The following is a 20,999-nucleotide window of genomic DNA, read 5'->3' on the forward strand; positions in this document are numbered from 1 at the left end:
TTCTATGCATTTAAAATGTTGTCTCTAAAACAACAATTTTCATTTTCTAAAGAAATGATCCTTGCACAATATTTACACTCAATATTCTTTTGAATGCACCTAATATCACAGATATTGCAAGCATCTTTTCCTTCTATTATCATAAGGGCTAAGGCCCCTGCTAAATTGGAACATTTTTTCACTTCAAAAGTTGATTGCTTGATATCGAATCATAGGTCAACGCCTAAAAGAATTAATTTTCCCAATTGAACTGAGCCAATATTTTCATTTGTATTTTCACTAATTCCAATGTCATTAACAGACATACCCGTCACAGTGGTTAAAAATAACTGTTTGAATCCCAAGGTTAATCCTTGGAGAAGCACTTTTGTGAATACCTTTGGCCTTCCTCAAACCCGGATCAAAATTGCAAAATCAATGTATATATCTCAAAGGATATATTGTCACGCGGGTCCAGAGGAGCTCACGGCGGGAAACAACTATCAATGAACTAAATGGATCAAATACATCAAATAAGTCTAACATCATGTCTCAATCCAAAATTTTAAGGCATTGAATTCATGGGGTTCATTCACTTATATACACTTCAGTTAACCCACTACCAACTAATGCGAGACTTATCACACTTGAATAATCCAACACTGTGTTAAGCATACAACCATGCTAAAATGACACGACACCGTGGTGCTATAAAACTTTTGCTATGTGCAATGTTTAATGAAGAGTCATGGCCCTGATGGAAGACAATTCAAATTAGACCCACAAGCCAAATCTTTCTTGCAAGCCAATGATGAATATAAAGTCTCAGCAGATGGTGTGAATGTTCCTTCCCCCATATACTCAAATGCAAGGATTTTCATTCAGGAAGCTAAGTACTCCTTCCATTTGGTTCAACCTGGCTTTCATTGGGTTAGACTTCATTTCTACCCATTAAAAACAATGTCTTTGATCTTCAGAAGGCCACTTTCTCTGTCAATACAGATACCTATGTTCTTCTTCATAGCTTAAATGTTAACAACAATGAGAAGCCAATCCTCAAGGAGTACCTCATCAATGTAACTCAACCCCAATTCACCATATCCTTCATTCCCTTGAAGAACTCAGCTGCATTCATCAATGCCATTGAAGTTGTTTCAGCTCATGATAACCTGATCTTTGACAACGGCGCCGGCCTTTTCCCGGTAGGGGAATTTACCGGCCTGACAACTTATGCTTTCCAACCTGTTTTCAGGCTCAACAATGGAGGATCGTTGATCACCTCATCAAATGACACCCTAGGAAGAACTTGGGAATCTGATGAGCCTTTCCTGACAAACAAGAACTTGGCAAAGAGTGTCTCAGTGGCTACCAGCGCCATTAAGTTCCCCAAGGATACACCAACAATTTCTCCTTTGATTGCACCACAAACGGTGTATGCTTCTGCCACTGAAATGGGTGATGCTGGTGTTAACCAGCCAAATTTCAATGTCTCATGGAAATTTGATGTGGACACTTCTTTTAGTTACCTCGTTAGATTGCATTTCTGTGACATTGTAAGCAAAGGGCTTAATGAACTCTACTTTAACGTCTATGTTAATGGGAAAATGGAAATTCCTAACTTGGATTTATCGTCTATAACTGGTTAGTCACTGCAACATTGACGTGTCAAGGACTCACAGTTCAGGTTGGACCGGCAAATTCTGATGATGGAGATGCCAATGCCATCTTGAATGGTATAGAGGTCTTGAAGATTAGCAATTCTGTGAATAGTTTGGATGGGGAATTTGGTGTTGATGGAAGAAGAGCTAGTGGTTCTAACCATGTGACAGTTGCAGCAGTTGGATTTGCCATGATGTTTGGAGAGCATTTGTTGGTCTTGGTGCTATGGTGATCAAGTGGCACAAGAGGCCTCAAGACTGGCAAAAGAGGAATAGCGTCTCTTCATGGTTACTGCCTTTACATGCTGGTGATACAAGCTTCATGAGCAGCAAGACCTCGATGGGAAAGATCAACTTCTACTCCTCATCAATGGGTTTAGGCCGGTTTTTCTCCTTTGCAGAATTACTAGAAGCCACCAAAAACTTTGATTCCAAAAACATTATTGGTGTTGGTGGATTTTGTAATGTCTACTTGGGTGTGATTGATGAGGGGACTCAAGTTGCAATAAAGAGAGGAAATCCACAATCAGAACCTAAGAAGCACCGATACTCCTTAATTTTTTTTTCCAACGTATCGGATACGCCTATCGGAAACGTATTATTTGGTAATCTACATTCTGTATCATCGAATAACGTATCGAAAACGCGTATCGGTGCTTCATAGATCAGAACAAGGTATCACAGAATTCCAAACTGAAATTCAAATGTTGTCCAAGCTTAGACAGAGGCATTTGGGTGTCCTTGATTGGATACTGTGATGAGAATGAAGAAATGATCCTGGTTTATGAATACATGCCTAATGGAAATTTCAGAGACCATCTTTTATGGAAAGAAATTGCCTCTTCTATCATGGAAGGAAAGGAGCAACAACAGTGTGTAAAAATCAAAGTAAAAATCGATTTCACCGTTCCATTTCAATTGATGGTACCAGCGTGTAACGACGAACAATTAAATCAGCACCTGTTTAACTTAATAGCATAATCAAGAAAAAAAACAGAGGAGCAACAATCCATGACAGACATCAACGGTACCTTTATCTTCTTCTTTACATTTCTTGTCTCGCGAAACCTTCTTTGGCGCCATTACCATATAAAACGTTGAATATCGGAATGAAACAATATTTTGAATAAATGTCTAACATGCACAAACTTATATATATATATATATATATATGTGAAGCATAGGAGAAACTTCGTTCCATTGCTAAACAAATGGTATTTTGCAACATCGCTGATTCAGAAACAAAGTACAAGTGGAAGTGAGATGACAGTTAGGAGGGAAATGAAAATTCTAATGAAAATAAAAAAAACTAATAAAAATTAGGGAAAAGTATAAAAAAAAAAAAAAAAAAACTGTATTACTGCTATAAATCAATTATATCTAGGGATACAAATAGGCCCGATCAGTTGTTTACAGTCTGGACTACCTTATATAGTCTGTTCTATTTTCTAAATAGAACAGGTTTAGATTTTTAGAAAAATTCATTTAAGAATTAGGATATAGTCACTCACACCTTAAAAAACATGCCCTGATTTGATTAATTTAATTATTAAAAAAATTAAGATGTGCAAAATTATGAATTCCGCTTCTCACGGAGCATATATGTGCGCGCCTGCTATGTTTTTATGACGTGTGTCTTATTGGTTTCCGCAAAGAATCTGTTGTGCTATGAAGCACCGACACTTCAGAAATTCTGACGTGCGTATCCGACACTTCCCGACACTCCCCGACACTATAACACGCGTTATAGAAATTCACAAAAGATTCAAAGGTTGCACTGCGCTAAGTTTTTTGTTCCAACTATTAGATTCGTTGGATTACGAATACCATTTTATTGAGTTTAATATAATATATTATATTTCTTTGCAAAATTGATGAATATTATAAGTTTAGTTTCATTTTTTTGTTAAATTATTAAATATTAATATAATATACACTACATAAATTAAAAATATTATTTAATATCAAAACGTGTCCAAACGTGTCGAAATCTAACATTCTTTAGAATTAACGTGTCGGAGTGTCGTGTCATATCGTGTCCCGTGTCGATATCGGTGCTACATAGCTGTTGTGTACACTCTCATTTTTGACTTTCTTCTCTTATTAAAAGTACGAAAAAAGTTGGAAGGGAAATATCTCTCCAATCAGATTCTCTATTAATTTCCCCCATGAACCTTCCACATTTATCGTAAGCGAGTCATTGACTTTCATAGTATAGTATGAAAATTGGAGGGCACATGTCCTCTAAACAAGTCGTGCCATATCTCCTTAGCATGTTTATAATCTCGTAGCACATGAACAATATAGTTTCTTCCTGGTATTGGCAACTTTGACACACATTTGGGCCTGCTCCCCACTTACTGGTGTTACTTCAAACATGTAGTTTACCAAGTATAGCCGTCCACATCATCGTTTTAATTTGTTCAGGCCCTCTCCAAGACCACAATTTCTTCCAAATTGTCTTCTGTAAATTTTCCGAGAACTGCATTATATATGTTCCTATAAGCAACTTTGACTAAAGAAGATGAGGCATGGTTATTTATCCAAACTTGCATGTCAACTTCACTTCCCTCAATCAGCAACAGGTTACTCGTCACCTTGGTAATCCAATCGTTACTTAAAAATCTTCGCAAGTACCCAACATTCCAAGCACCTTGATCAACACACTCTGCTATATTTTTGTCAATCTCCTCCAAAACATAGTTATAATATAATTTTTTTTCCTCTTCATAACTTGTCGGCTGACGTGTATAGAGAAAAAAAAATAACTTTAATATTATAATTATGTATTTCACAAAATACATAATTATATAATAGTACCGTCACATTCAATTCGATGACAGTAGTATTAAAAATTTGTACCAAAAGTATAAAAGGTCTGTCTTTTCTTTTTTTGGCTCCTAATTATCAATAAAGTGGATAGTTTTGTTAGAATTTGAAACTTGGAAGAAAGCCTCAAAGTTGTTCAATTCTCCCATAAACAACTAAAAAATTAAGTGTTAAATTTTAATTATTAGGTTAGGTTTGATTTTTTTGAAAATTGATTCTCTCATGTTTAAAAAGAAAATGACATGATCATGTAGAAAAATAATAATTATATAAAAGTAAATTGGTTATGATTTAACAACTATCTATTTTAATATTTTTTTCTCTCTTCAGTTATTATTATTAATTTATCTTTATATAATTATAATTGCTTACATAATCCACTCCCGACCTTTTATCATTTATTATTTCCTCTGGCGTGGTCAAATATAACAAGAGTAGTTAGTCAATTCAATTTTCCCGACACAATTAAAATATGACGCAATCAAATATAATATCTTTGCACCCTTACCTTGTCAACACTACTAACCAAAACTACCTTGCAGGATTTGGCCTTACTATTCCTCGCACGGATTTAGAATTTTTTTTTTAATGTCTGCACACTTAAAATAAAAGAATAATAATAAAAATTTATATTTTTTTAAATATATTAAAATACAAAAGAATATAAGAAAAAAAAGAGAAAATTTTAACTTAATATAAAAAAAGTAATCAAGAGTCAACTAAACTGTTACTATAGAACATTTTGGGTCCTCAATAAAAATTAAGGGCCTCAATTTAATCACTTAGCAAAAAAAAGTCTACTTGTGATCTCTCAGAATTCAAAAATAGACCCAGATAATCAAAATCATAGTCATCTGAAATTCAAAAAGACCCACATTAATCCTTCAAAAGGACTAACATGGGTCTATTTTAAAATTTAAAAAAATCACGAGTCGACTTTTTTTTTAAGAGATTAAATTGGGTCCTGAAATTTTTGTTAATGAATCTAAATTTATTTTATTTTATTTTTTTAAAAAATTTGTATGTACACTTGGACACGCACTCAAACAGGTCCGCCACTGATTTCTCCAGAGCTATATTAAATTTATTTCCTGTTCCTGATATGTTAAACGAGGACACTTTCGCAATGTCAGCATATTTAATTTTAGTACACGAAACCTTGAACTCTTTACCAGGCAAATCACGGGAACCATATTTTAGTTTTATTTTCGTTTTTCATAATACCCTTCCACTTAACAAATAGGAGAAAAATTGAATCTCTTAGGAATAACGTGAAGTGTTGAATGTGAGAACTCTTTCTAACAATATTTTCTTTTTCATTTATATAAATTTTGAATTCGAACCTGAGTATATATAAAGAATAATATTATTTCATATTGCATGTCAACTTGCCAAAATTCCTTGGTCAACACGTAATCCCTTAATAAAATCAATGTCCAATGAAAAAGCTGATCGAGTCCAAAAATTAGACACGTACAAATTTAACACACCTACTTGTTTTCCTTGTCACACTATAAAATGGCACCCCCTTTCTGCTAATTTTCACACCAACCACAAGCTTCCATTACACCTAACAATTTATAAGGTGTGAAATTGAGAGAAACACCTCTGCAAATACTAGCTAGGCACAACAAACCTTCCTCTTCAAGTTAGAGAGTTAATTTCCAACAATGAATTCAGGAAAGACATGCACCCTTTTGAATTTGATCCTAATTGTTGTGATCTGCATGGCTATTTTGATGAGTCAAAGTAGGGTGGAGGCAAGCAGGGTTTTATATACAGAGGAATTTGCAAGAGCTAATAGCCTCCAAACGTTCACCTCATCAACCTATGAGCAAGCCAAGAACACCATGGCATTTTGGCTGCAGCGTTTAGCTTCTGGACCAAGTCCTAGAGGCCCTGGTCACTAATATATATCCATTATTCCATTAAAGTTCTCACCCATATTCACATCTCTGTCTCTCATTTTAAGTTTGTTCAGGTCAAGATACATGGTCTATATATAGATATAGGTATTTATACATAAACAAAGGATATGTACAGAAAACATGCGATCTAGAAAATGCAAAGATACATGTATATTTGAAATTAGATTCTTTAATGTATATAGTCATTTTTTATTTTATAATTAGTCTCTTATTAATCTTCTTTCCCAGCTGCTTTTATGTGAATACAAATATTTTTGGTATTTTGTTGATTTTGAATTAATATATAAGCATATGATCATGCCGACAAAATTGACTTTAGCAATTAATGGTTTCTGCGACGTTTAGAATTATGAAAGCAAAATAACAAAAGCATATCTAATAACTCTTGCTATATTCCTGACCTCATCCCCTACATGCATCGCCTCATGTTCCAAATGAACAGTTCAAATGTGAATAATTAATTAGCACAGTTGATGCGAGAGAATTGATCAAGTAGAGCTGAGAATATATATTCGATTCTCAGTACATTTTTGAGAAGGGTTTAAATTAGTCTTAATTCAAAGATTAGTTTCGAACCGGACTACTCGCGAAATGATGAATCGATTGGAATTTATTAAAAAAATGAATAATTAACTAAATAAATAAAATGTAATTAGTTTTTCTTATTCTTTTTATTCAAAAAAATAAAAATAAGAGAAAAATTAAAACACTTTATTTCAACACCACACACGAAAGAATCTCACGCGATATGTTTGAAATTGATAACGAGATGTATCTGTGACAAGTAGCTTGATGATTAAAAAGGATTCATGAAAGTTCCAATCCGTGTTTCAAGTGAAATCAACGACACGCATCTATGCACCCACAAATTTGGGATCGTGCGTAGGAACTTGAGATCCCAAGCAAACAATTAATATGGGTCCCTATATCCACCTACTGACAAGAATACGTTGAGAACTGAAACAAAGGATTCAAATCTGAATATAATTAAATTTTTGTCAATTGAGTGAAATTCTGGTTTAACTTATTCAATTAAATACTTTTTTACACTATCATTTAAAAATGTGTTGTCAAATTATTGATGTAAATACAAACCTTTTTTTTATACTAACAGTATATCAAAATTAAAGTTGAATAATTTATTTTAACATCTTAATGAAATGTAAGCTATAAACAAATTAAAAGTTGGAATGAGTTAATTCGTAACATCTAGGGGTGTTCGCGGTCTGGATTTGATCGGTTTTGGAAGCAAAAATCATCTGATTCAATCCCTTCGATTTTATCATATAATCATCCATTCGGTTTGAATTTTTTTTCAAATCGATCCGATCCAATCCAATTTTTTTCGGTTTAGATTGGATCGGTTTTCGATTTTTTGAAAATCCTAAAATTTATTTCATGATTATTGTGCAAATAACATCTTTTGTAAAAAAAAAAAAATTTGGCAATGAGATATGAAACTCTACACAGATGAAAATTTGTTAATGAGATGTGACTAAGTTTTTTCTTTGGTTTAGTTGATGGGTTAATGAGTTTTAGGTTCAGAAATTTTTGGGTTATGATTAGGGAAATGCCTAAATAGATAGAGAGGAATTAATATATTGGATCGATTTGGATTGGATCGATTTTCATCAACCAATCCAAAAACCGATCCAATCCAATTAAATTTTGCGGTTTATTTTCAGTTTTCAGTTTTTTGGTTTTCGGTTATCGATTTTTCGGTTCGGTCTCCGCGGTTTGAATCGGTTTGGATCGGTTGATGAACACCCCTAGTAACATCGAAACTTCAAACCATATATATATATATATATATATATATATATATATATATATATGTTTTAATTGCTTTTTACATTGGAATTGCTCAGCTGATCTAAAATTCGAATTTTGAAATGGTTTCAAATTTTGAATTTAAAATATGGATGGTGGGAAAAGATTTGGAAAGTTTTGGGTGGCACTCAGCTAATTTAATCTCTGACTGCTTTTCTGCTGTTGCTTGCGTCTATAAAAAGGAACTATGTGCATTGTTATTTCGTTTTTCCCTCTGGTATTCAATTTTTCGTAATTGTTTCTTTGAGACAAATATCCTGCTTTTTTTCGTCTTTTCTGTCTCCTGCTTCTTTTCATCTTTTCCTTCTTCCCAAAAGAAATGGTTTCAAGATATGATTTTATAAAGGATCTTAATCCTACAAAGGAGGACTGGAGGATTAAGGTTAAGGTTGTTCGATCTTGGCAGGTTCCTAACTTTCAACGTAAAGGTTTAGACGACAATGTTGAGATGGTTATGTTGGATGAACGGGTACATAATACTGATTGTTTTTTTATTGTTTTCGTAGCTGTTGTTATGATTTTAGTTTTGTGTTGTTGATACTTTGTCTTTTCTTTTTTTTGTAGGGTGGAAGGATCCATGCCACTGTCAAGGGAACTCTGCAAGTCCGAAAAAAAATCACGGATGGAAAGGTGAATTTTATTAAAAATTTCGGAGTTGGATTCAGTAACGGTAATTTTAGGCCAACCCGACATGATTATCGTCTGTCTTTCAACTTGAGGACTGATGTTAGATCGATTGTTCAACCTAATTTTCCTGCGAATGTATTTGATTTTGTTGATTACAATGTCATTGAGAAAGAATCGTCGGAGTCTCCTTATTTAATAGGTAATGTAATGTTTAATGACCGTTGTTGATTAATAATTTTTTGTGATTTTAATTATAAAATTAGTGTTGTCTTCTTTGCTCTGTAGACATCATTGGTTTACTGTCAGGAGTTGGGGAAGTTTGTGAGCATGTAGTTTCCGGCAGGAAAACAAAGATGATTGTGTTGGAACTTGACAATCTCAGGTATACAAAATGTTAACTTTTTTTACAGTATCTTAATCGAATCATTTCATCTGTAACCTTCTTCTCTCTGCTTCTAATGTATAGGGGTCACAAGCTGGAATGCACTTTGTGGGAGCATTATGTGGATGAGGTACAATCTTTTTTGGCAAGCAGTAACACTCCTCATAAGGTGATGATTGTTCAACTAGGGAGGATAAAGGGTTTTAGGGGTATGTGCTTTGTTGCTCTTTTTTTCTACATGTATCTGATTTAATTTTAGCTTCTGTACTATGTTATACATCGATGGATGTTCATTGTTTCTGTATTGGATAGGTAAAATTGGGATAACGAATACAAAATATATGACGAAGATTGTCATGGATTCGAATTTGCCTAAGATTGTGGAGTTCAAAAAATAGTTTGCATATTATTCTTTGTAGTGCTGTTTATCATTTTTTTCGTATGTAAACTTATGCTGTTATGAATGTTTTCATTTTAGTCTATCGTCCGATGGTGTGGAAAGTAGTTTGAGATTGACTCAATTGTCTACTCAGTCCTCATATTCATATGAAAATGATTTTCTTAAGGAGACGGACAGAAAGTCAATCAGTGATATCAAGCTCTATAGTGAGGTAAATATTAAATTCGCATGTGTAACTTGTGTATCTATTAGAATATTAGTATTTTTCTTATTTTTATTTCTGCTGTCATTTATAGTTGCTGATGTGTACCTGTTTCTGTTTTGCACATCTTGTGTGCGTGTGAGTTTGTTTAGGCACCTCCACTATTTGTGTCATTTTGTTAGGCACCTTTTGTGCGCACGTTTGTGCCCCTTCTTTCTGTTATAGTTTTTTTGGTAATGCTATATATGTACAGCCTAATGTATTACTCAATATTCAGAATATTCTATACAGAAATATGATGAATATTTAGATATATTTTTCTGCTGCTAATAGTAAACATTGTAAGTGTGAATTGATATGTTGTTCATTTTTGTGTTGCATTTCTGTATTGCAGGTGACCACATGCATCACATATGGGACTATAAAATCGATTGAGAGCAGATACAACTGGTGGTACAAGTCGTGCAATAAGTGTCCATTTTCTGTTTGTGAAGATTTTGAAAAATGGTACTGTAAAAACTGCCACAAACATTGGGAAGATTATTACCTTAGGTAATATATTGCTGCTGATTTATAAAATGTTTTCTATCCTATAAGTAATTATTTGTGTGTGATGGATGTTTTTTTAAAAATTGCTAGATTTAGTGTTCAAGTCAGAGTTGTGGATAACACAGCTTCTGCTTCTTTTCTGTTGTTTGATCGAGACTGTATTACTTTGTTGGGAATGAGTGCTGCTGAATTGCGAGAATTGCATTTCAAGAGGGTTTGTATTTTTATTTGCATCAATTAGTTATGAAATACTATATGAGCTGTGTTGCTATAGCGTGGTATGTATGTAAGTTTAAATTTTTTTTTTTATTCCTTTTTCCAAGGGTGCTGATGCATAACAGTATCCTGAGCAACTAAACGTTCTGAATGAGAAATCCATGTTGTTTAAGATTAATGTGAAAGAAAAAAACTTAAACGCATTCAGTGAGCCAAAATATCAAGTATCTAAAATTTGTATCAGCGAGGAGATAACACAGCATTCCTGAGTGATCTGGTCGACCCCAATGTACGATGTTGAACTGTTCATATGAGATGTCCACATTTTGTATTCATTTGTATGACTGTTGTTGGTTGTTCTTGATTATAGGATGAAGCAACTTTTGATAATGCTCACGAAAATGAAATTTTATCATCAGAACCAGAGAAGGCTGCTGTAATCCATCATTTCAATTTATATAAGTGTTATAAAAAGTGTGTTTGGTTACTTCGTTGCCTAACATGTGTGCTTAAATATTTTTTATTTATTTGATCAACTAGGATGTTAAAAGTCAGACATGTGACAATGCTGATGTTGGTGACATTTCTCTAACTTTATTGACACGACGATGAATTCTCATGATTCTAATGTTGAGGAATTTAATTGTTCGGTTCTGCGAACAACGAAAAAATAAATCTTGAAAAAGAGTTATGTAAATTCTAATTTTTATTTGTATTTTAATTCGTAAGAACAAAAAAAAATACGTTACTCATGTTGTCATCTCTGTTAGAGTACTTTTTTTTTCCTGCAACCAATAATTTTCCATACCATTTCATTTGATGACGCGATACAAATTACTGATTTTTTTGTATTTTGTTTTTGCTTTTTAAAATAGGTTTGATGCGGAAGCGTATACAAATTCGTAGTGAATGGAGCAACTCTGACCGAATGCTGTGATTATTTCGTGTTTCAGAAACAAGCTTTTCCAAACATTTGTTGTGTTTTATAATTCCATGTTGTACTGTCTTTTTGTTTATGTGACATTTTAAATTAGCACTTCTCATTTGTGATGTTTTACTACTTTCCATGCAGCATATATGTGTAATATGTGGTGTCCATTACCTATCTACTGTTGATAGATTATATGGAACATTGTTTCTGTAGTCGTTAATTGCAACTTACGGTTTGGTTTTTTAAAGTGTTCAAAAAACAATATTTTAAATTTTAAAGTGGCATGTAATGCAGTGATGAGATGCAGCTTACGGTTTGGTCCCTAATAATCTGTGCCTTGGATATATTGCAGTCATTAATTAGTTCACAGTTCCTTTCTTTGGAAAATCCATTCCTGCATATTACCGAGATTTGAACACTTGCAATTTATGTTTTCCTTGACTGTTGGTTTGCCACTACCAGTTACATCCGGGGGTGTATATAAAAGGTCACATAGTAGTTAGGTTTCATCTTACAATTTTTCATTTCATCTATCTGTGCATCTGGCTTGAGTCGATGGATTCTTCACCTTTTGCAAAACGTGCAAGGATGGCTACCGATGGTCATGTGTCCCTATAAGACAAATAAAAAAAATGTTGTGTCAATTAACTTCTACTACACACGTGTCTTTGATTTTTTTTTTATCTTTTCACTCTTACCAAATTTTGCTTCATAAATTGTAGAAAAGTAGTTGTAGTTTAAACACTAAAAAATATGATATTATATAACTTGCAATCATTATTCAATATTTTCCTTCAACGGTTGATCAAAAAAAAGAAATTCAACAATGTCTGATTCTTTTTTCTTCGTTGTTTTTGCGCTGTAAATATTATGTAGACAATTTTGCTGCATTTTCTCCATCACCCGTTTGGAGGTAAGTTGTCTTTTTCATTGTTTTCATTTAAATGAAACGTATTCATCGTTATTATAACTGTTTTTTTACTGATATGAGCCATCCCATTTAAAAATAAATCAGTGTTTATCAAAATAGAAAACATAATCCTTTAAAAGTTCCTTCATCAAATGTTGATGATTGTCTTATTACTCCTCCCACTCAAGGTAAGATATTAGATAAAAAAATGTCATTTGCTTCGAATGATCATTTGCTTCACATTATCGATTGCTTCTAAAGTCATTTGATTTACAAATTTGGCGTCCTCCTTTTTTTCTAGATACCAAAAATGCTAGAATAAGGCGAAAAGCATACTGGCTCAAAAGAAGAATTCTAAGCGGTTTATTAATATAGACGATATAACGAGAATGGAAGACTTAACAGGTAATTTATCTTGGAAAAGTTTAATTTATGAACCATCTATTGCTGATGGAAAATAATGTCATGTGTTACTTATTGTTTATTAATTTTATTCGTGGTATATTAATTACTCAACTTTTGAATTTTCAAAATAGGAATAGATGTTAATGATGCTGTGTCCATGCGTTCAACTCTTAGTACGTTATCTAATTCTGACTCCATGTCACAGTATGATCATAATAAACTTTTTTTTATTAGTAACTGTATACTATTACTACTTTCGTGAAGCCATATAACTGAATTAACACTGTCTCAATTTTCTGTTGTTGTAAAGGTTACCATATTCTACTCCAGTGATACCTATGGAAGTAGTGCTTCAACTCATGCCTTCCAACAAAGTGAGATAAAAAAATGCTATTCATTATGTATTTACAAAAAAATATTTCATATGTCGTGCATGCTCATACTATCACATTTTTTGTGTGATATTTTTATTACGAAATTGCAGATTGTAATTAAATTCTCCTTACAGCAAGAAAAAAATATTAAAAATGTTCGTAATAAAATGAGGTTTGATATCTTCATGGCCTTTTTTCTTTATGTTACAGGTACTGATATGAATAATTCCATTGTGCCTAACATTACTTCTAACAGTGAAGGTATTTGCATGAATTTAAATTTTGTTCATTTTTTTTTTGAATCAAAATTGTGCAAGTATCGTGATTTCTCCATTTTGTATTTATTAAGATTATTGGGATGCAGGAGATCCTACTTTTATTTGCGAGAAATGTGGAGCACATTTGTGGTACGAGGAGAGAAATAAAAAAGATCGTAAACCCAGCACACCAGAGTTTAGTTTGTGCTGCGTAAATGGTAAAGTAAAACTTCCTTTGTTAAAAGTTCCTCCTGATGTGTTGCTTAAATCGCATGATAATTCAAATATCAAGAGCCGCCACTATTTACAGAATATTCGAGCATACAATATGATATTTTCCTTCACCTCCTTTGGAGCAAAAGTGGACGGATCAGTGAATCAAGGTTTTGGCCCTTATTGTTTTAGAGTTGGGGGACGAGTGCATCATTTAATAGGCAGCCTTATTCCAGCTGACAGTCATACTCCAAAATTTGCTCAGCTATATATATATATGATACTGACAATGAAGTTGACAATAGATTGGGTTGTTTAAGGCATGTTATTTTCTAATCTATTGTCATCTATCAATTACGGTGTATATTTTTTATTTATTTTTTACTTATTTTTATGACATTATTCTTACAGTTCCATAAATAGTGAAGATAAGCTTGATCCTGATATTGTCCTATCATTGAAGGAAAAGTTAGATAAACACAACAGTATTGCTCAATCTTTTAGGTACGCTAGAGATCGATATAGGGAAGATGACTTCAGTGGAGTGAAGTTGAGGCTGATTCGAAAGCGTGGCAGTGATGGCAGAGTTTATAATCTTCCCTCTGCATCAGAAGTTGCTGCTCTGATTGTTGGGGATATAGACAACGTATTGGCTGATAGGGATATTGTTGTTGAGAAACAAGATAGAGTTTTGCAGCGTATAGATGTCAAGCATTCGTTGTATCTTGGATTGCAGTATCCTTTGTTATTTCCTTATGGTGAAGATGGTTATCGTGATGATGTTGAGCGATCTTATATATCCCGTGGTAGGACGAATCCAAGATCCACTGTTAGCATGCGAGAATTTTTTTCATTCAGAATTCAAATGAGATCAGGAGAGTCCCAAGTTCTCCATCACTCAAGGAAGCTTTTTCAACAATTTTTGGTTGATGCTTACACTATGGTTGAGTCTGATAGGCTGAATTTTATTCGATATAACCAGAGTCATCTCAGGGCAGAGTTATACTAAAATATAAAACATGCATTTGACAGGGGTGAAGATGAAGTTGTAAACACTGGAAGGCGTATCATTATTCCTTCTTCGTTCACAGGCGGACCTAGATATAAGGCTGAGAATTGTAAAGATGCCTTTGCAATTTGCCGTTGGGCTGGATATCCTCATCTGTTTATAACGATCACCTGCAATCCTAAGTGGCCAGAGATTACCAGATTTCTTAAGGCAAGAAACCTAAACGCTGAAGATCGTCTTGATATTCTTTGCAGAGTATTCAAGTTCAAATTGGACCAATTGCTACATGATTTAAAAAAGGGTCGTGTTCTTGGCACAATTAATGCACGTAAGTGTATTGTTGACTTTAATTTTTTTTCGAGTTTTATGACAAAATTTACACGTTGATATATAGAAAATAATATGGGTAAACCTTATCACAATTTTATGTATCCTACCAAAAAAATTCAAAATAAAAATCGTCTATGACCAATTTGTTGATTTTAACTAACTCTGTTTGTTTGTTTCAATGTAACAGATGTTTGTACAGTTGAATTTCAAAAACGTGGATTGCCTCATGCTCATATTCTACTTTTTTTGCATCCCTCCGCAAAGCCTAATACTGGACTTGACATTGATAATTTGATTTCAGCTGAGATTCCTAACAAAGATTCTAATCCTTCACTTTTTGCAGCTGACACGAGTTACATGATGCATGAACCCTGTGGTCCTGACAATTACAAGTCTCCTTGCATGAAGAACAGACATTGTTCAAAGAAATTTCCCAAGAAGTTTTGCTCCCTTACTTTTATTGATGATGATGGATTCCCTCATTATAAAAGAAGAAATGATGGGAGTGTTGTCAAAAAGAACGTCATTGAACTTGATAACCGTTATGTTGTGCCGTATAATGCAAAACTTCTTTTAAAATATCAAGCGCATATCAATGTTGAATATACTTGTCAGAGTAGTGCCATTAAATATCTTTTTAAATACATTCATAAAGGGCAAGACAAGGTGACAACTGCTATAAATCATTCAGATGATGAAATCAAAATGTTTTATGATTGCAGGTTGTTAGATTCATATCGGTTATGTTTTCCTTTCGTTACTTGGAATAACCTTTTTCTAACTTATTTTGAATTTATTGCTTATATATGATAGGTATGTGTCCGCATGTGAAGCTGCTTAGAGAATATTCGGATTTGAAATTCATTACTGATTCCCCCCTGTTCAGCGATTGCCATTTCACCTACCCAATGAAAAGAGCATTGTTTTTAGTGAACATGCTTCAATAATTGATGTCAAGACTAGGGCGGAGTCTAGAAAATCAATTTTTTAGTCTTGGATGGATGCAAATAAAAAATATCTAGAAGGTAGGCATCTTACTTATGCAGAGTATCCAACTCAATTTGTTTATAAAGAAAATACGCATGAATGGCATCCCAGAAAACAAGGATTTTCAATTGGAAGAATAAATCATTTTTCTGCCAATAATTGAGAAGATTCCTATCTCCGAACTTTACTTAATTTTCAAAAGGGTTGTACAAGTTACGAAGATTTGAGAACTATCAATAGGGTGCTTTTTCCGACATTTAAGGATGCCTGCTATTCTCTGGGACTTTTGGATGATGGCAATGAGTACATTGATGCAATTAAAGAGGCAAGTTATTGGGGTCAGCAACTTATCTGAGAAATCTGTTTGCTTTATTTTTATTTGGTAACTTAATGAACTGGCCTGAAAATGTTTTCCAAAAATGCTGGGAATTACTATCTGACGATGTTCTTTAATTGCATAGGCAAAGAATTGGAAGTGAAGGTAATTGTCCTGAACAAATTTTGTACATTCATTTATGTGTATTGTGCATTATAATTAAATTTTTTCCGTTCTGTATTGTGCATTCATTTATGCAAACAGTTTTCCTATGTTTAATTCATTTGACGTTGGGAAAAATATGAGTGTTTTTTGTTCTTTCGTAAAAAATTACATCTATATATCATACACGGTCCTATTCTTAATATTTGGTTAAATTTTTTCGTTAAGTTCCACACACTTTGCTTTGTTCATAATTTTGCTTTATTTTTCTCTCCTCACCAACTTTGTCTTTGTTAATCCTTTTTTTTTGTATTTTTCAATTTTTTCAGATGCTTTTCTTACGGAGGATTCTATAAAAAACATAACCATTGCAGAAATTGATAAGATGTTGCAAAGCAACGATAAATGCCTCTCTGATTACCCATCCATGCCGAGTATCATCGGTGAATCTTTATTGGATATGCAGAATAGATTGGTGATGGATGAATTGTTGTATGACAGTTTCTCTTTGAAAGAAGAGCATGACAGACTACTGAATTCACTCAGTGATGAGCATAGGGTTGTTTATGACAAAATAATTTCAGCTGTTTCAGCAGGTAAAGGAGGGTTTTTTTTCCTATACGGCTTTGGTGGCACTGGAAAAATATTTATTTGGAACACCCTGTCAGCATTTGTTCGATCAAGAGCTGGAATAGTGCTTAATGTTGCTTCTAGTAGAATTGCTTCACTTCTACTTCCGGGAGGACGTACGACACATTCTAGATTTCACATTCCTATTCAGATCACCGAAGATTCAAAGTGTAATATAAAACAAAATTCTACTTTGGCAGAGTTGTTGTCAAAAACAAAGTTAATCATTTGGGATGAGGCCCCGATGGTACACAGATTTTGCTTTGAGGCTCTTGATAGAACACTTTAAGATGTTCTTAGATTTTATGATACCAACTGTGTTGATATGCCCTTTGGTGGAAAAGTTGTTGTTCTAGGAGGTGACTTTCGACAAATATTACCTGTATTTCCACATGGAAGTAGACAAGAGATAGTTCATGCAACCATCAATTCTTCCTATCTATGGTCCCATTGTCATTTGTTATCTTTGACCAAGAATATGCGTCTCAATTCTGGAAGTAGCACTAATACTTTGTTGGAAATAAAAGAATTTTCTGAGTGTCTGCTTAAAATAGGAGATGGTGATCTTGGAGATGATATTGATGGAGAATCTATTATAACAATTTCAGATGAATTGTTGATCAAAGGTTCAGAAGACCCACTTTCAGATATTGTTTATTTTGTCTACCCGAATCTGATGGTTAATATATTAGATCCGACTTTCTTTAAAGAACGTGCTCTTCTAACTCCTAAATTGCCCGATGTTGCCATGTTAAACGAGCACCTAATGGCTGTGATTCCGGGTGAAGAAAGGACATTTTTGAGTTCAGATAAGGTTTTGAAACAAGATGGTAATTCATCTCTTGAGGATGACGAAATCTCCCCTGAGATCTTAAATACATTCTCTTGTTCGGGGATTCCTGATCATAAATTAACTTTGAAGGTGAAAGTACCAGTTATGCTATTGAGAAATATTGATCAATTAAGAGGTTTATGCAACGGTACGAGATTACTTATTACAAAGTTGGGGAATCATGTTGTTGAAGCAATCGTTCTTACAGGAAGCAATATAAGAGATACTGTGTTAATCCCTAGAATGAAGATGAGCCCATTGGGTCATACATTTCTAGTAAACTTCCAAAGAAGACAATTCCCCTTGGTAGTTTTGTTTGCTATGACTATCAACAAAAGTCAAGGACAGTCGCTGTCTCATGTTGGCATTTATCTTCCTAGGCCTGTCTTCACTCATGGACAATTATATGTGGCACTATCTAGAGTAAAGAGCAGACATGGATTGAAGATGCTGATACTTGATGAAAATGGTTGTGTTACAAATACTACTTTTAACATCGTCTACAAGGAAGTATTTCAAAGATTAGTGTAGTATACTTGGTTATTTCTACAAAGAGATAACATTGATGTTTCGTATCAGGTAAGAACTCAATTTCTTATAAGAAAATATTTTTTAATCTTCTTTGTTGCATTCCTTTAGTTGTTATGCCTATTTTTCTGCTAATTTTTTATTGTTATGCAGATTCAGTCGTCGAGACACAATCAGTATTTTATTCCCTTGTCATTTTTCAGAGTCAAAAATTTTTCATTGTAATTCTGAATTATTCATCTGCCATAAACTATATAATTCCCTTCAATAATTTTTTCTTTTCCAATTATTGTTTATGATTCATCTCTAACAGGTGCAAATACCAATAGTGCATGGCGGAAGAGATTTTACAACTGTTGCGAGTATCGGTTGGGCATATTTCTTATTATATTGCTGTCAACATGACATTTAAATTTTTTGATGGAGATTTTGCTGTCAACCCTGGAATTTACTGTGTTTAAATTATTATATTCCTTTTTTGTTCCTACCTTAAAAGTTACACGTTTATGTCATACGAACAAACCGATTTTTTTATTAATTCGTTTACGGGACAAACAAACCGATTTCTTTTTTCTCCGTGCATCTCACGGCTAATCAACTAGTATATATATAAAAGAAGAGAACTTTTGACTCTAGTGTAAGAATAGGAAATCTTACTCCTTGTCTTTGTAAGAACCCGCACCGTTAAATAAGGACTTTAACTGATTAATTATGTTAAATTAGGAAATGATTCCATAATTGACCCTAATATTTATTAAGAGGCTTTAATAATTATGTTAAGTGTTTAAGAACGCTGTAAGTTGCTTTTCGGAAGAAAAGTGCAGATACCGGTTCTGCTAGTCGGTATAAATGTGTACTGAAAAACTATCCCGGAAAATTATAATAAGTGCATGATAATTACTAGAATAATATGTAAGACTTGTAAAACGAGTTTCAAGTCAAAATAATAAGAATTGGTTCCAGAAACTGATACTGGCTATGAAAAGCGCGTACCGGAAAGGTGCTCCGAAAAATATAATAAAAATATGATCATTCTTGTAAAATTGTGTAGTTTATGAATCCTGAGTTTGAGATTAAAATGTTAAGCATAGCAATTAAAGTTAATACTGTGTGTTTAAGTGTGTTTGAGCTATAAATACTCTTATTATGGGCACAAAACCCTAAGATCAGATTTCTATACATGAGTTTGGGGCTGACCATCTGCTGGTTACTGTTCCATTGGCTTTCCCTTCCATTTCTTGAGCCAAGTTGTGATCTTTCTTGATTTTCTTCACATTTCCTCCTTGTAAACACTTGTGGGTGGCTTGGTGAGGGTGAGAGATAGCTTTGTCTTGGTGTTCCAGCTACTGTGTTTGAGGGTAGTAGGCTGAGTTGGTGAGCTTGAGTTGGTTGAGCCTTTGTTAAGACATTTTTAGCTACAAAGTATCACCTTTGGGGAAGAAAGAACTCATCTTGTTGAGCCATTTTCGTTTTCCTTGGGAGTCAGAAGTGTTGGAGCTGTTTGGAGAGCTCCAAGAGCCCTTGTCTTCTGTTTTGAGCTTTGGTATGTTGTACAAACCTTTGATCATGAGTTTAATGCTTAAAAATGGAACCTTGATGCATGTAATGATTAAAAGATGATAACTTAATGTTGGGAAATGCTTAACACACTTAGAAATGCATGCTTAAGTGTCTGAAATCAGTAAAAACCCAACCTTGGATGGATATCTTCGCGAAATGCAGAAACTGCATTCTGTCGCGAAATATCCGGATATTTGCCCGTGAAATATCCGGATATGGATATCCGGATATGGGGATCTGGATATCCGGATATTGATATTCAGATATTTCCAGAGAGATATCCGGATATTGCATAGCCGGATATGCCCCGAGGAATATCCGGATATTCTGGGATTTCGAAGAACAGTAGCTGTGCTGTGAGGACAATAGGCTATTGGGGGTTTGTAGACCCTAGAGTGATGAAGTTGAACTTCTATAATTAATGAACTAAGTCAGAACCACGTGATTTAGGGCTTGTGGCTTTGTTGGAAGCCTTAAGACGTAAATCGTTAAAGGAGAACGTAGTCTTTATGTTAATGCTTTTGAGCTATGTATGTTGATACTCTTGTTGGTCCAAATCAGATTGTGATCTGCTGTGTGTTGGACTTGAGCTGTGAGGACTCTTGGCTTTGGATAGTGAACCTGCAAGGTAAGCTTTCGTATCCTCGGTTTAGCCATGTTGTGGTTCCACCATGTCCCATGGGGGTATGGTTATATGCATGTTGTGTTACATGCTTTTGATGTTTTGGAAATGCTGTTGAGCTGTTATATGCTAGTGCCTTTATGATATGCGTGTGGTGTTCTATTGTGCAATTTCGTAATCAATTAAATCACACAAAAACGCAAGTGCACGTATCAACAAGTAATAGAGTGGATGTGTGAGTCCAGATATCGTTCCCACATAGATTATATAATGCTATATCTTTCTTGAAGGAATCAAGGTAACAAAGATGATTTGTTGAAGAACTAAAGACTA

General features: G+C 33.9%; 3 protein-coding genes and 1 pseudogene across 3 annotated transcripts; all 4 read left to right on the forward strand.

The window, feature by feature from the left end:
- Positions 1-717: 717 nt before the first annotated feature.
- LOC133315013 (probable receptor-like protein kinase At4g39110) lies at positions 718-2,517 on the forward strand (annotated as a pseudogene).
- Positions 2,518-8,543: 6,026 nt separating this feature from the next.
- LOC133315022 (uncharacterized) lies at positions 8,544-11,212 on the forward strand. Its single transcript, XM_061516568.1, has 10 exons — positions 8,544-8,693; positions 8,789-9,050; positions 9,137-9,233; positions 9,318-9,402; positions 9,493-9,545; positions 9,712-9,844; positions 10,230-10,387; positions 10,475-10,598; positions 10,971-11,036; positions 11,141-11,212. Exons 1-10 carry the CDS (start codon positions 8,544-8,546, stop codon positions 11,210-11,212), a joined length of 1,200 nt encoding a protein of 399 aa, XP_061372552.1.
- A 1,618-nt stretch (positions 11,213-12,830) lies between these two features.
- Positions 12,831-17,413, forward strand: LOC133315030 (uncharacterized). Its single transcript, XM_061516577.1, has 8 exons — positions 12,831-12,846; positions 13,431-13,481; positions 13,585-13,627; positions 14,102-14,638; positions 14,723-15,027; positions 15,217-15,751; positions 16,478-16,497; positions 16,824-17,413. The coding sequence occupies exons 1-8, from the start codon at positions 12,831-12,833 to the stop codon at positions 17,411-17,413; spliced, it is 2,097 nt and encodes a 698-aa protein (XP_061372561.1).
- A 36-nt stretch (positions 17,414-17,449) lies between these two features.
- On the forward strand, positions 17,450-18,487 carry LOC133315039 (uncharacterized). The gene has a single exon (XM_061516588.1). It carries the CDS (start codon positions 17,450-17,452, stop codon positions 18,485-18,487), a length of 1,038 nt encoding a protein of 345 aa, XP_061372572.1.
- The last annotated feature ends 2,512 nt before the right edge of the window (positions 18,488-20,999 follow it).

Source organism: Gastrolobium bilobum, unplaced genomic scaffold (genome assembly GCF_033153095.1).
Source record: "Gastrolobium bilobum isolate Gb01-03AN ecotype WA unplaced genomic scaffold, APGP_CSIRO_Gbil_v1 utg6435, whole genome shotgun sequence".
Classification (NCBI taxonomy): Eukaryota; Viridiplantae; Streptophyta; class Magnoliopsida; order Fabales; family Fabaceae; genus Gastrolobium; species Gastrolobium bilobum.